Below are 13911 nucleotides of genomic sequence, written 5' to 3'. Positions count from 1 at the left end.
TTTGGGTCCCCGGGACCAGGATTGAGAACCACTGCTCTCGGTCTGTGTATTAACGACTCTACACATTGGTGTTCTGTTGTCTCTGTGAATACCCTTCTTTCTCTAGCTAGCATCTGTCATCTTAAAGGCCCAGTGCAGTCAAAAAACGTGATTTTCCTGTGTTTTATATATATGTTTCCACACTATGAGGTTGGAATAATACTGTTAAATTGTGAAAATTATGAGAATGCCTTTTTTAGTGTAATATGCTGTTTGAAAAGACAGCCTGAAATGTTCAGCCTATTTTGGTGGGATGTAGTTTGGGCCTTCCATGGTGACATCACCATGCAATACATTTGTTAATAGACCAATAAGGAAGATGATTCTAAACCTCTCTGCCAATAACAGCTACTTTTCAGTTTTCCCCTCCCTACTCCGATCACTCCCACGTCTGCATTGGACCTTTAACAGGCTTGTGTCTCTGACAGAGAGAAACTCTGTGTTGAGGCAGTTTGTGTGTATCTCTAGAATCCTCAAACTGCAGGAAATGAGGCTGTAGAGGTTTGTTCTTGATCATTGTTGTCTCACTGATAGGGTTGGGGCGGTATTCAGATTTTCATACCGTTTCTGTACCATACCGGGGTATGAAAAATGTATGCACTCACTAACTGTAAGTCGCTCTGGATAAGAGCGTCTGCTAATTGACTAAAATGTAAATGTATTCGTATTGCCGGAAGTGCACACAAAGGGCGCTATTTAAAAAAACAAAAAAACAGGGATCTTGATCCAGGAGGGGATTGATTGTCTCTAGTCTGGGTACCAGTTCTTTTTAGCTAACATTCCACTCCTTGCCTCTCCATGTCATCGCTAAAAAGACTGTTCTCCTCGAGCTCATTTAATGATAGAATGTTCACGTTTGAAGATTGCATAAAGTCCAGTCTCCTTGGCGATGACAAGGAGTGGAATGTTAGCTGAAGAGACTGGTACTCAGGCTAGGATGTCTCTGGTGTAACCAAAAGGTTGATCTTCCCACTGAAACCCCAACCCTGTCTCGGGTCAATTGCATTTTCAATTCTGTCAATTCAGGAAATAAACAGAAATTCCAGAATTGGAATGTAAGTGGTACAACAGTGTGAACACAGCCCAGGACCAACCTCTCCAGCCCATTTCAGAGCCTAATGCATGTGTGGCCAGTGAACTAACTACTCTGTGAATAAATACACTGTTGATACTGTACTACGATGGTGATATCAAAGCCTAACTATTTGAGTTCAGGTTTGTTGTTTTGGGGGAGTGCTATGCTAATGCTTGGCTAAAGCTATCTCCATCAGGTTTGTTTTTGGGGAGCGCTAGGCTAATGCTAAGCTAGGCTAATACTAATTTGACCTTTTTAACATTGTGTGTGTGTGCAGTGTGGCGTCTGCCATAACGTCAGAGCTTCCCGATCGCTACGAACGCCTGACCTCTGTCTCCAGCTCAATGGACTTTGAGCAGAGAGACACCGTAAGTACTACTTCCTGGTTTTACTGGGGTCATGGGGTGTGGAGCGACTACGCTAGGGGCGGCGGTTTCCACCCTTGTCTGTTCAGGAGTCCACCGAATCACAGTCAAAAGAGGATCACCATCGAGGAGTCACAGAAAAATGTGCATTGTGAAAAGTAATGTCAAAATGCTTATACCATTAATACTGCCTACTGTTGTTATTTTTGGAAGAAGAAAATACATAATTTGAAAATAGATTTTGTGGACCACCTGCAGTAGCCAACCACTGCACCAGGACTAAACTACAACAGAAAAACATGTTTGAGAAAGAGCTTGTAATTAATTAATTCATATTGTCGGTAGAGCTGGCACAGTTACCGTGTATCTGACGGTTATGGATGAAGACCGTCATGAAAATTAAATAACAGTCATACCCGTTCAACACATACAGTACCAGTCAAAAGTTTGGACACCTACTCATTTCAGGGGTTTTCTTAATTTTTTAAAACTATTTTCTACATTGTAGAATAATAGTGAAGACATCAAAACTATGAAATAACACATATGGAATCATGTAGTAACCAAAAAAGTGTTAAACAAATCAAAATATATTTTATATTTGAGATTCTTCAAAGTAGCCACCCTTTGCCTTGACAGAGTTGCACACTCTTTGCATTCTCTCAACCAGCTTCATGAGGTAGTCACCTGGAATGCATTTAAATTAACAGGTGTGCCTTGTTAATTTGTGGAATTTATTTCCTTAATGCGTTTGAGCCAATCAGTTGTGTTGTGACAAGGTGCATGTTTACCTCAGAACAAGATACAGTTTAGGAAGAGCTAGAAATGCTCAGGGTTGGGTTGGGTTGTGATTGGAGTGGTTTGCTTAGTCCACTACTGTCACGTGGCATTGCAAGAAGAATATCCCAGAGGATATAATGAAGTCTATCTAACCTAACATAATCTACGGCAGACCTAACCTAATCTACGGCAGACCTAACCTAATCTACGGCAGACCTAACCTAATCTACGGCAGATCTCATCTCATCTACGGCAGATCTAATCTCATCTACGGCAGATCTAATCTCATCTACGGCAGATCTAATCTCATCTACGGCAGATCTAATCTCATCTATGACAGATCTAACCTCATCTCATCTACGGCAGATCTAACCTCATCTCATCTACGGCAGATCTAACCTCATCTCATCTACGGCAGATCTAACCTCATCTAATCTATGGCAGATCTAACCTCATCTAATCTATGGCAGATCTAACCTCATCTATGACAGATCTAACCTCATCTCATCTAAGACAGATCTAACCTCATCTAAGGCAGATCTAACCTAACCTCATCTACGGCAGATCTAACCTTATCTAATCTATGGCAGATCTAACCTCATCTACAGCAGATCTAACCTCATCTATGGCAGATCTAACCTCATCTATGGCAGATCTAACCTCATCTATGGCAGATCTAATCTCATCTACGGCAGATCTAACCGTATCTAATCTATGGCAGATCTAACCTCATCTACGGCAGATCTAACCGTATCTAATCTATGGCAGATCTAACCTCATCTATGGCAGATCTAACCTCATCTATGGCAGATCTAACCTCATCTATGGCAGATCTAACCTCATCTAATCTATGGCAGATCTAACCTCATCTATGGCAGATCTAACCTCATCTAATCTACGACAGATCTAACCTCATCTAATCTACGGCAGATCTAACCTCATCTATGGCAGATCTAACCTCATCTATGGCAGATCTAACCTCATCTATGGCAGATCTAACCTCATCTATGGCAGATCTAACCTCATCTACGGCAGATCTAACCGTATCTAATCTATGGCAGATCTAACCTCATCTACGGCAGATCTAACCGTATCTAATCTATGGCAGATCTAACCTCATCTATGGCAGATCTAACCTCATCTAATCTATGGCAGATCTAACCTCATCTATGGCAGATCTAACCTCATCTAATCTACGACAGATCTAACCTCATCTAATCTACGGCAGATCTAACCTCATCTAATCTACGGCAGATCTAACCTCATCTAATCTACGGCAGATCTAACCTCATCTCATCTACGGCAGATCTAACCTCATCTAATCTACGGCAGATCTAACCTCATCTAATCTATGGCAGATCTAACCTCATCTACGGCAGATCTAACCTCATCTAATCTATGGCAGATCTAACCTCATCTATGGCAGATCTAACCTCATCTACAGCAGATCTAACCTCATCTAATCTACGGCAGATCTAACCTCATCTAATCTACGGCAGATCTAACCTCATCTACGGCAGATCTAACCTCATCTATGGCAGATCTAACCTCATCTATGGCAGATCTAACCTCATCTAATCTACGGCAGATCTAACCTCATCTATGGCAGATCTAACCTCATCTAATCTACGGCAGATCTAACCTAATTTATGGCACATCTAACCTCATCTAATCTACGGCAGATCTAACCTCATCTATGGCAGATCTAACCTCATCTAATCTACGGCAGATCTAACCTCATCTATGGCAGATCTAACCTCATCTAATCTACGGCAGATCTAACCTAATTTATGGCACATCTAACCTAATCTCTTCTCTCTCTAGGGCTTCTGCTCCTGGTTAACAGCCATCTTCCGCATAAAGTGAGTCTCCCATAAAGTTGTGTGTGTGTGTGTGTGTGTGTGTGTGTGTGTGTGTGTGTTAGAGAACGACCGATTATTGGCCTTTTCTAGTGTATCAGCTATTGGCCTTTCTCCATGGACCGACAGTCCCTCTACATGGCAAAACTGCTGCTATGCCAGCCGCCACTCATTGCCTGATCCCCGAGCACTGCACAGTGCTGAGGAATGTCTATCTGGGAAGATCAGCAGCAAGCTAGCACATTCTCCAACACAAAGGTGCAGTATTGAGAAACTGATGAATTGACACAGTGGCCAAAATCAAACTCCTGTTGCAAATATTAGTTTAGTTGAATTCACTAATAATATGGCTTTTGTCTACGTGCCCGGAACTGCGTGCAACAAACTAGCTAGCTAAGCAGACAGCTATGTGACCTGTTGGCAAAGATGACTGATAACTAACCCTTTCATCTGTGGTGTTAGCTCGCTAACTATATTAGCTAATATGCTAGCAAACTGGCTAGATAAACATATCAGTTAGGAGCTAATAGCCAACGTAGCTAGCTAACGTTAGCAGGTTATCATTTTGAACACGCACCATTTTGGGAAACGAGCCATCTGACTTGCGGTGTAACGTTTAACTATTTACTGGTGTGCTGATCTGACCAGCCACAATCGTATCTGTAAATTGACAGTTGATAGTTGGATTTAGATGATTGTCCTAATAGGGAAAGAAGGAAGTGTTTTAAAATGCCTAAATAAAGGTTGGCAATAGGTTTAGCTACCTAAGAATCTCCCTGCATGTTTATGGACCGAGAAAGCTGTAGATCAGCACCTGTGTGTGCGTTCTCACTTCTCCAACAATGGGCAGATTTCAGTCATTCAGACAGAACATCATTGTTTCATGTTATTTCCTATCCTCACCCTCCATGTTAGATGTTATGCACATTTATTGGTATCAAACGTCATCGCCATTGAGGTAGTTGTCATCGTAGCGGGAAACATCAAGTGATGTGGGCGATGGAGAGAAGATGTGAGGAGAGCAGAGTTGCAGCCTCGCTCGATCCAATCGCAGCAGTGGGATCAAGTTACAACCCGCCCATTTCTTGACAGATAGCTGAACTAGCCAATTGAGCTTAGAATTTCGTCCTGGCAGCTGAGTTGTTTAGAGATATGTCCTGACAGCTGGAAAAAAAAAATGTTTCCCCGGTCACGGAAAATGACAAAACAAATACTATACTGAACAAAAATATAATCACAACATGCAACAATTTCTAAGATTTTACTGAGTTACAGTTCATAAAAGGAAATCAGTCAATTGAAATAAATTAAGGCCCTAATCTATGGATTTCACATGACTGGGAATACAGATATGCATCTGTTGGTCAAAGATACCTTTAAAAAAAAAGTAGGGGCGTGGATCAGAACACCAGTCAGTATCTGGTGTGACCACCATTTGCCTCATGCAGCGCGACACATCTTCCTTCGCATAGAGTTGATCAGGCTGTTGATTGTGGACTGTGGAATGTTGTCCCACTCCTCTTCAATGGCTGTGCGAAGGATATTGGCGGGAACTGGAACATGCTGTCGTACATGTCGATCCAGAGCATCCCAAACATGCTCAATGGGTGACATGTCTGAGTATGCAGGCCATGGAAGAACTGGGACATTTTCAGCTTCCAGGAATGCTCAAAGGAGAAATGCTCACTAACAGGGATGTAAACAAATTTGTGCACAACAATTTGAGAGAAATAAGATTATTGTGCGTATGGACAATTTCTGGGAACTTTTATTTCAGCTCCTGAAACACTTTACATGTTGCGTTTTTATATTTTTGTTCAGTGTAGTTTCCTTGATCACAAATCATGACATTACGTTCGACCTATTTTTATATTCTCAAACTAACAGCAGTGAATATTTTATAATTGCAATTGTTTTGAAAATGGATGCGTTAATGCATACATGGATGTCTCTGAGATATTCTATTATTATAGTTTACATAATAATATTTACATTTACAAATGGAATGATATTGATATTGAATATCGGCTTAAAATATCGTCCATCGGCCTCCTTGACCCCAAAAAATCATTATCGGCATCGTCCCTAAATAATCCATATTGGTCGTTCTCGTGTGTGTGTGTGTGTGTGTGTGTGTGTGTGTGTGTGTGTGTGTGTGTGTGTGTGTGTGTGTGTGTGTGTGTGTGTGTGTGGGACAGCAAGAGAGTGAAAATGATATTGGAATTTAGTAATTAGTGTTTTGTGAGTGAGTTAAACTGTCAGTGACTGTGTTCAGAGCTCTGCACGGAGGACCCTGGTTAGTATCTCTCTGACTGTGTTCTTGTATAAAATACTCTGTCTCAAAGTGACTTTCCTGGTTAAATAAAGATGGGACCACCCATACGTAAAAATGTATGCACGCATGACTGTAAGTCGCTTTTGGATGAAAGCGTTTGCTAAATGGCATATTATTATTATTATTATTATTATGATGATGCCGTTAAATAAAATAAATGCTCTCTCTCCAGGGATGAGGAGATCAGGGAGAAGTGTGGGGAGGATGCTGTTCACTACCTCTCCTTCCAGAGGCACATCATTGGTCTGCTGGTGGTGGTGGGCGTGCTCTCAGTGGCCATCGTTCTGCCCGTCAACTTCTCAGGAAATCTATTGGGTGAGTGGGGTTTAGGGGGCGGGACTTCAGGAAGGCTTGAGAGCCAAACACTGGAATGGTGGCCATGGCGACGTCCCAACTGGCACCCTTTTCCCCTTGTAGTGCACTTGTTTTGATCAGGGCCCTGTGGGTTTCCCCATGGACCCTGGTCTAAAGTAGTGCACTATATAGGGAATAGGGTGCCATTTGGGACGAATCCCTGGTAGTCATCAGAAGCTCCTTACTTCAGATAGTTGGGTTTTTAGGACTTTGAGGTTATTATAGATTTAATTGTATCTATTTGAACTTTGATGGCTCAAGGGTTATATTGTTGTATTTTCCATCTTGTCGTCACATGAACCATCAAAGTGGAGGCAAACACAAGTGAGTAAATAGCCTTGTCCCAGCCAGAAAATAGCTTTAGACTCCTGCCCTGTCCTGGGCTCGGACATCTCCTGATGCCCCCTGGGTAGGACTAGACTCCTGCCCTGTCCTGGGCTCGGACATCTCCTGATGCCCCCTGGGTAGGACTAGACTCCTGCCCTGTCCTGGGCTCGGACATCTCCTGTTTCTGTAGCGTGAGCCAGCCTGATGCCCCCTGGGTAGGACTAGACTCCTGCCCTGTCCTGGGCTCGGACATCTCCTGATGCCCCCTGGGTAGGACTAGACTCCTGCCCTGTCCTGGGCTCGGACATCTCCTGATGCCCCCTGGGTAGGACTAGACTCCTGCCCTGTCCTGGGCTCGGACATCTCCCTGATGCCCCTGGGTAGGACTAGACTCCTGCCCTGTCCTGGGCCTCGGACATCTCCTGATGCCCCCTGGGTAGGACTAGACTCCTGCCCTGTCCTGGGCTCGGACATCTCCTGATGCCCCCTGGGTAGGACTAGACTCCTGCCCTGTCCTGGGCTCGGACATCTCCTGATGCCCCCTGGGTAGGACTAGACTCCTGCCCTGTCCTGGGCTCCGGACATCTCCTGTTTCTGTAGCGTGAGCCGGCCTGATGCCCCCTGGGTAGGACTAGACTCCTGCCCTGTCCTGGGCTCGGACATCTCCTGTTTCTGTAGCGTGAGCCAGCCTGATGCCCCCTGGGTAGGACTAGACTCCTGCCCTGTCCTGGGCTCGGACATCTCCTGTTTCTGTAGCGTGAGCCAGCCTGATGCCCCCTGGGTAGGACTAGACTCCTGCCCTGTCCTGGGCTCGGACATCTCCTGTTTCTGTAGCGTGAGCCGGCCTGATGCCCCCTGGGTAGGACTAGACTCCTGCCCTGTCCTGGGCTCGGACATCTCCTGTTTCTGTAGCGTGAGCCAGCCTGATGCCCCCTGGGTAGGACGCTGGTCTAGCGTAGGACCTTAACCCCCAATCCATCTCCTGTTTCTGTAGCGTGAGCCGGCCTGATGCCCCCTGGGTAGGACGCTGGTCTAGCGTAGGACCTTAACCCCCAATCCATCTCCTTTCCTGCCAAGCAGAGAAGCATCAGGTCCCATTTTTAGAGCCTTTGGTATGACTTGACCGGGGATTGAACCCCCAACCTTCCTATCTCAGGGTGGACACTTTAACCACAAGGTCCCTGTGTTACAAGGATAAAGACCTAGAAGTAATTATTTAAGAAGTGGTGTTATTAGATTTAGGACAAACCACTGTTAATTACTATCAATGTTCTCCTGTGTAGAGAAAGCTGTGGTTATGCAGGTCAGATTGGACTGAAGCCATTGTCAATATGTTCTGTGTATCACATGAGTTGAATTCTTCTCATCAGCCACAACCTCCTCTAAAACCCACCCATGGAATAACTAGAATGGACAAAGACACCAGACGCCAATCCACCCGTAGAAATAGAATGAACTAGAACGTACAGTATATTCCCATTCAATAACCCACCCGTAGAAATAGAATGAACTAGAACGTATGCTTCATCAGACACACGTAATGTTCTATTATTCTACTGTTACTACCCTGACCTCACCATGAAGTCAAACATCTTTTGTTTGTTTTTCCACACAGAAAACAATGCCTACAGTTTTGGGCGTACCACTATAGCCAATCTGGATGTCAAGTGAGTGATTCTCCATTAGTGCTTCCTTATTGACATTCCAATTCCAGAAGGAATGGTTGGTGTCTGACTAACTGGGCTTTTATCTCTGTCTCTGTCTGCCTGTCTGTCTGTGTTTCTGTCTGCCTGTCTGTCTGTGTTTTTGTCTGCCTGTCTGTCTGTGTTTTTGTCTGCCTGTCTCTGTGTTTCGGTCTGCCTGTCTGTCTGTGTTTCTGTCTGCCTGTCTGTCTGTGTTTTTGTCTGCCTGTCTGTCTGTTTCGGTCTGCCTGTCTCTGTGTTTCGGTCTGCCTGTCTCTGCCTGTCTCTGCCTGTCTCTGTGTTTCGGTCTGCCTGTCTGTCTGTGTTTCGGTCTGCCTGTCTGTCTGTGTTTCGGTCTGCCTGTCTGTGTGTTTCGGTCTGCCTGTCTCTGTGTTTCGGTCTGCCTGTCTCTGTGTTTCGGTCTGCCTGTCTGTGTGTGTTTCGGTCTGCCTGTCTGTCTGTGTTTCTGTCTGCCTGTCTCTGTGTTTCGGTCTGCCTGTCTCTGTGTTTCGGTCTGCCTGTCTCTGTGTTTCGGTCTGCCTGTCTGTCTGTGTTTCTGTCTGCCTGTCTGTCTGTTTCGGTCTGCCTGTCTCTGTGTTTCGGTCTGCCTGTCTCTGTGTTTCGGTCTGCCTGTCTGTCTGTGTTTCTGTCTGCCTGTCTGTCTGTGTTTCGGTCTGCCTGTCTCTGTGTTTCGGTCTGCCTGTCTGTCTGTGTTTCTGTCGGCCTGTCTGTGTGTTTCGGTCTGCCTGTCTCTGTGTTTCGGTCTGCCTGTCTCTGTGTTTCGGTCTGCCTGTCTCTGTGTTTCGGTCTGCCTGTCTGTCTGTGTTTCTGTCTGCCTGTCTGTGTGTTTCGGTCTGCCTGTCTCTGTGTTTCGGTCTGCCTGTCTCTGTGTTTCGGTCTGCCTGTCTCTGTGTTTCGGTCTGCCTGTCTCTGCCTGTCTCTGCCTGTCTCTGTGTTTCGGTCTGCCTGTCTGTCTGTGTTTTGGTCTGCCTGTCTCTGTGTTTCGGTCTGCCTGTCTCTGTGTTTCGGTCTGCCTGTCTGTCTGTGTTTCTGTCTGCCTGTCTGTGTGTTTCGGTCTGCCTGTCTCTGTGTTTCGGTCTGCCTGTCTGTCTGTGTTTCTGTCTGCCTGTCTCTGTGTTTCGGTCTGCCTGTCTGTCTGTGTTTCTGTCTGCCTGTCTGTGTGTTTCGGTCTGCCTGTCTGTGTGTTTCTGTCTGCCTGTCTCTGTGTTTCGGTCTGCCTGTCTGTCTGTGTTTCTGTCTGCCTGTCTCTGTGTTTCGGGTCTGCCTGTCTGTCTGTGTTTCTGTCTGCCTGTCTGTGTGTTTCGGTCTGCCTGTCTGTGTGTTTCTGTCTGCCTGTCTCTGTGTTTCGGTCTGCCTGTCTGTCTGTGTTTCTGTCTGCCTGTCTCTGTGTTTCGGTCTGCCTGTCTGTCTGTGTTTCTGTCTGCCTGTCTGTGTGTTTCGGTCTGCCTGTCTGTGTGTTTCTGTCTGCCTGTCTCTGTGTTTCGGTCTGCCTGTCTGTCTGTGTTTCTGTCTGCCTGTCTGTGTGTTTCGGTCTGCCTGTCTCTGTGTTTCTGTCTGCCTGTCTGTGTGTTTCGGTCTGCCTGTCTGTCTGTGTTTCGGTCTGCCTGTCTGTGTGTTTCGGTCTGCCTGTCTGTGTGTTTCGGTCTGCCTGTCTCTGCCTGTCTCTGTGTGTCTCTGTGTGTCTGCCTGTCTGTTTCTCTGTCCCCTCCTCACAGTAACACGCTCCTGTGGCTAACTGGGTTTTATCTCTGTCCCCTCCTCACAGTAACACGCTCCTGTGGCTAACTGGGTTTTATCTCTGTCCCCTCCTCACAGTAACACACTCCTGTGGCTAACTGGGTTTTATCTGTCTGTCTGTCCGTCCTCCTCACAGTAACACGCTCCTGTGGCTCCACACCACCTTTGCGTTCCTCTACCTGTTGTTGACTGTCTACAGCATGAGACGACACACCTCCAAGATGCACTACAGAGAGGACGACCTGGTGGGTGGTCCTGAACACACACACCAATGTTCCTAAATATCACTCCACTAACTGTATGCAGGCTGGATACTAAATGGAGGTCAATGTGAAAAGTCGACCGTATCTTCATTTCTGGCTCTTTTTCTCCTTTTTTTTTTTTAGGTGAAACGCACTTTATTTGTCAACGGGATCTCCAAGTATGCAGAGGAGAAGCACATAAAGCAACACTTTGAGTAAGTGCTGTCTGTTCCCTGCATCTGGCAACACTTTGAGTAAGTGCTGTCTGTGTGTGTGTGGGGGGTCCATGTGTCCCAGCCCTATACAGACAATAGCAGGCCTGTCTGGATGATGGTTCCTAAAAGAAGGCGTATGAGCTGGATCATGTGATTCGTGTGTTTGGCTGTAGGAGGAGGGTGGGCTGGGACACAAACACACTGGGAGGGAAGGGGCCATGGCTAAATCACCTCCTGGCTAGATCACCTCCTGGCTAGATCACCTCCTGGCTAGATCACCTCCTGGCTAGATCACCTCCTGGCTAGATCACCTCCTGGCTAGATCACCTCCTGGCTAGATCACCTCCTGGCTAGATCACCTCCTGCTAGATCACCTCCTGGCTAGATCACCTCCTGCTAGATCACCTCCTGGCTAGATCACCTCCTGGCTAGATCACCTCCTGGCTAGATCACCTCCTGGCTAGATCACCTCCTGCTAGATCACCTCCTGGCTAGATCACCTCCTGGCTAGATCACCTCCTGCTAGCCATGCCAAATAGTATTACACTAAATCTAATTTTGTTCACCACAGGCAGGCTCTTGTGTTCCAGAAATACCTCTCTCTCTCTCTCTCCTGTAGCGTTGTCTGTCCCTTCAGACGTAAAGGATGAGGACGCACACCTGTGAGACAGAGACATGTCAGAGAGAGACTTCAGGCAGTAAAAGAGAGAGAGAGAGAGAGAGAGAGAGCGGGAAAGGGAGAGGGAAAAAACCAAGAGGAAGAAGGTGATGTGAGATTTGTCCAGTAGCCTGCAGAGAGAGAGAGAGACCCAAACGTGAGATTTGTCCAGTAGCAGAGAGAGAGAGAGAGAGAGAGAGAGAGAGAGAGAGAGAGAGAGAGAGAGAGAGAGAGAGAGAGAGAGAGAGAGAGAGAGAGAGAGAGAGAGAGAGAGAGAGAGAGAGAGAGAGAGAGAGAGAGAGAGAGAGAGAGAGAGAGAGAGAGAGAGAGAGAGAGAGAGAGAGAGAGAGAGAGAGAGAGAGAGAGAGAGAGAGAGAGAGAGAGAGAGAGAGAGAGAGAGAGAGAGAGAGAGAGAGAGAGAGAGAGAGAGAGAGAGAGAGAGAGAGAGAGAGAGAGAGAGAGAGAGAGAGAGAGAGAGAGAGAGAGAGAGAGAGAGAGAGAGAGAGAGAGGTCATGCAGAGGAACAGCTCCTGACTTGTTATAACTTTTGTTTGCTAAGAGCGAGATTGACACGATTCAATTAGCAAAAAATGTATAGGTAATCAAATTGTACAACTGAAGATCAACAAAGGAGGAAAAAAATCGACAGAGAGTGAGTTAAAAGACCAATCTTCATCGTGGTAGCTAGCCAAATTCAAATCGGTCAGTTAGCTTAACGTCTAGCTCTAACTGTTTACTGATGGTAACCATAGCAACATGGCCACTGAGGCAGCGCTAGCAGCGTTAGCAGCGACAGAAACTGAGAGACTTTCCCCGCTTTTTTTTGAATACCCAGCAGAAATCAAATCAGAGAAAGGAAGAATCAATTTTAAACACAGAATTCTGAGGGAGAACCCAGAAACTTTGTTTGCCGACTGCTCACAAAACAGGACTGTTACAAACCTGTTATTTTACACAGACCACACTACTGCCTGGCATACAGCTGTAACCAGGCATTTCAGCTATACCACGAAGAAAGGCATCTGCAAGGGAAGGCAAATCCACATTTTTGAGGACAGCGATAAGGACCAGGAAAACAGGTTTCTGACAGTAAATATGTATCAGAACGGCACTGTCATGGTCCAGGGCAGTGAGGCTGCACTCAGCTCTGTTGTGCAGGACTTCCCCACCCTAACGAAGATAGCGGAAAGCAAAAAGAAAAAGGACAGCACTCCGACCTCTCCCCTCACCCCAGGCACCCCAGAAGCAGGACCATCCTCCCCCTGCCTGCCTACAACCACCAGAGCCAAGACCCCACTACCATCAGCCTGTTGAGAGCAGGCTGGCAGTATAGAGGTATGGGTTACTGAGCTGAAGGAGCAGCCCCCCAGCTACACCACCACCAGTCCAGACACAGAGCTTCTACAGGACCAGATCAACCAGTGCAGGACCCAGCTGAAGAACTCTGTCCAGGAGCTGAGAGAGAGCCTTACCACAGCGCTGGAGGAGGTAAAGGCCACCATGAGGAGAGAGCTGGTGCAGGTAAAGGAGGAGATGGCAAAGGAGTTGTCTGGCATCAAGAGGGTGCTGCAGCACAGAGAACAGACTGTAGAGAACTCCTAGAGAGAAGCTGCAGCCCCTCACCACCCCAACACCCCCACCGACCCACCTTTACCCACAACCCCCCCCCATACCGACAACACTTTACCCACACACCCAGTCAACAAGGAGGCTCACATGGAGACACCTACGACAGAGAGAAGCTCTCTGGCCCCCCCTGACACACCCCCACACACCCCTCCATGTACACAGGCCCTGTGTACTCCAGCCCCAGACCGTAAACACACTAATCTGGTAAAACCCACTGAGGTGGCCATCCTCATTGACTCAAATGGGAAATTCATCCAAGAAGATAAACTCTTCCCCCAACACAAGGTGCGCAAAATATGGTGCCCAAAAACACAGGATGCACTCACATCCTGTCCCAGCCTGACTTTGGCACACCAGGCCACATTATTATTCACACCGGCACCAACAACCTACGAGAGGAGCAGGAGAGAGTAGGCAGGCTGGTCAACAGAGTAGCAGAGAGGGCCTCTGAGCGGTTCCCCAACTCCCACATCACCATCTCCACTCTGCTGCCCGCAAAGACTTCCATCACCGTACCATTCAGAAAGTCAACGATGACATCACCAGAGGGTGTGGCCTACTCCCAAACGTCACACGTTGCTCACCACACAACA

General features: G+C 46.7%; 1 protein-coding gene across 2 annotated transcripts in view; it reads left to right on the top strand.

The window, feature by feature from the left end:
- LOC121555360 (CSC1-like protein 2) overlaps window positions 1–13911 on the top strand; it is a 116625-nt gene that overhangs the window by 46050 nt on the left and 56664 nt on the right. For both annotated transcript variants that reach the window (XM_041869193.2, XM_041869192.2), the window contains 6 exons: window positions 1392–1482; window positions 4084–4121; window positions 6626–6768; window positions 8750–8801; window positions 10711–10819; window positions 10961–11031. In XM_041869193.2, coding sequence (XP_041725127.1) covers window positions 1392–1482; window positions 4084–4121; window positions 6626–6768; window positions 8750–8801; window positions 10711–10819; window positions 10961–11031 — 504 coding nt within the window. The remainder of the gene's footprint in view (window positions 1–1391; window positions 1483–4083; window positions 4122–6625; window positions 6769–8749; window positions 8802–10710; window positions 10820–10960; window positions 11032–13911) is intronic.

The sequence above is a fragment of the Coregonus clupeaformis genome, unplaced genomic scaffold (genome assembly GCF_020615455.1).
Source record: "Coregonus clupeaformis isolate EN_2021a unplaced genomic scaffold, ASM2061545v1 scaf0368, whole genome shotgun sequence".
Lineage (NCBI taxonomy): Eukaryota > Metazoa > Chordata > Actinopteri > Salmoniformes > Salmonidae > Coregonus > Coregonus clupeaformis.
This window is presented reverse-complemented; position numbering and strand designations above follow the sequence as displayed.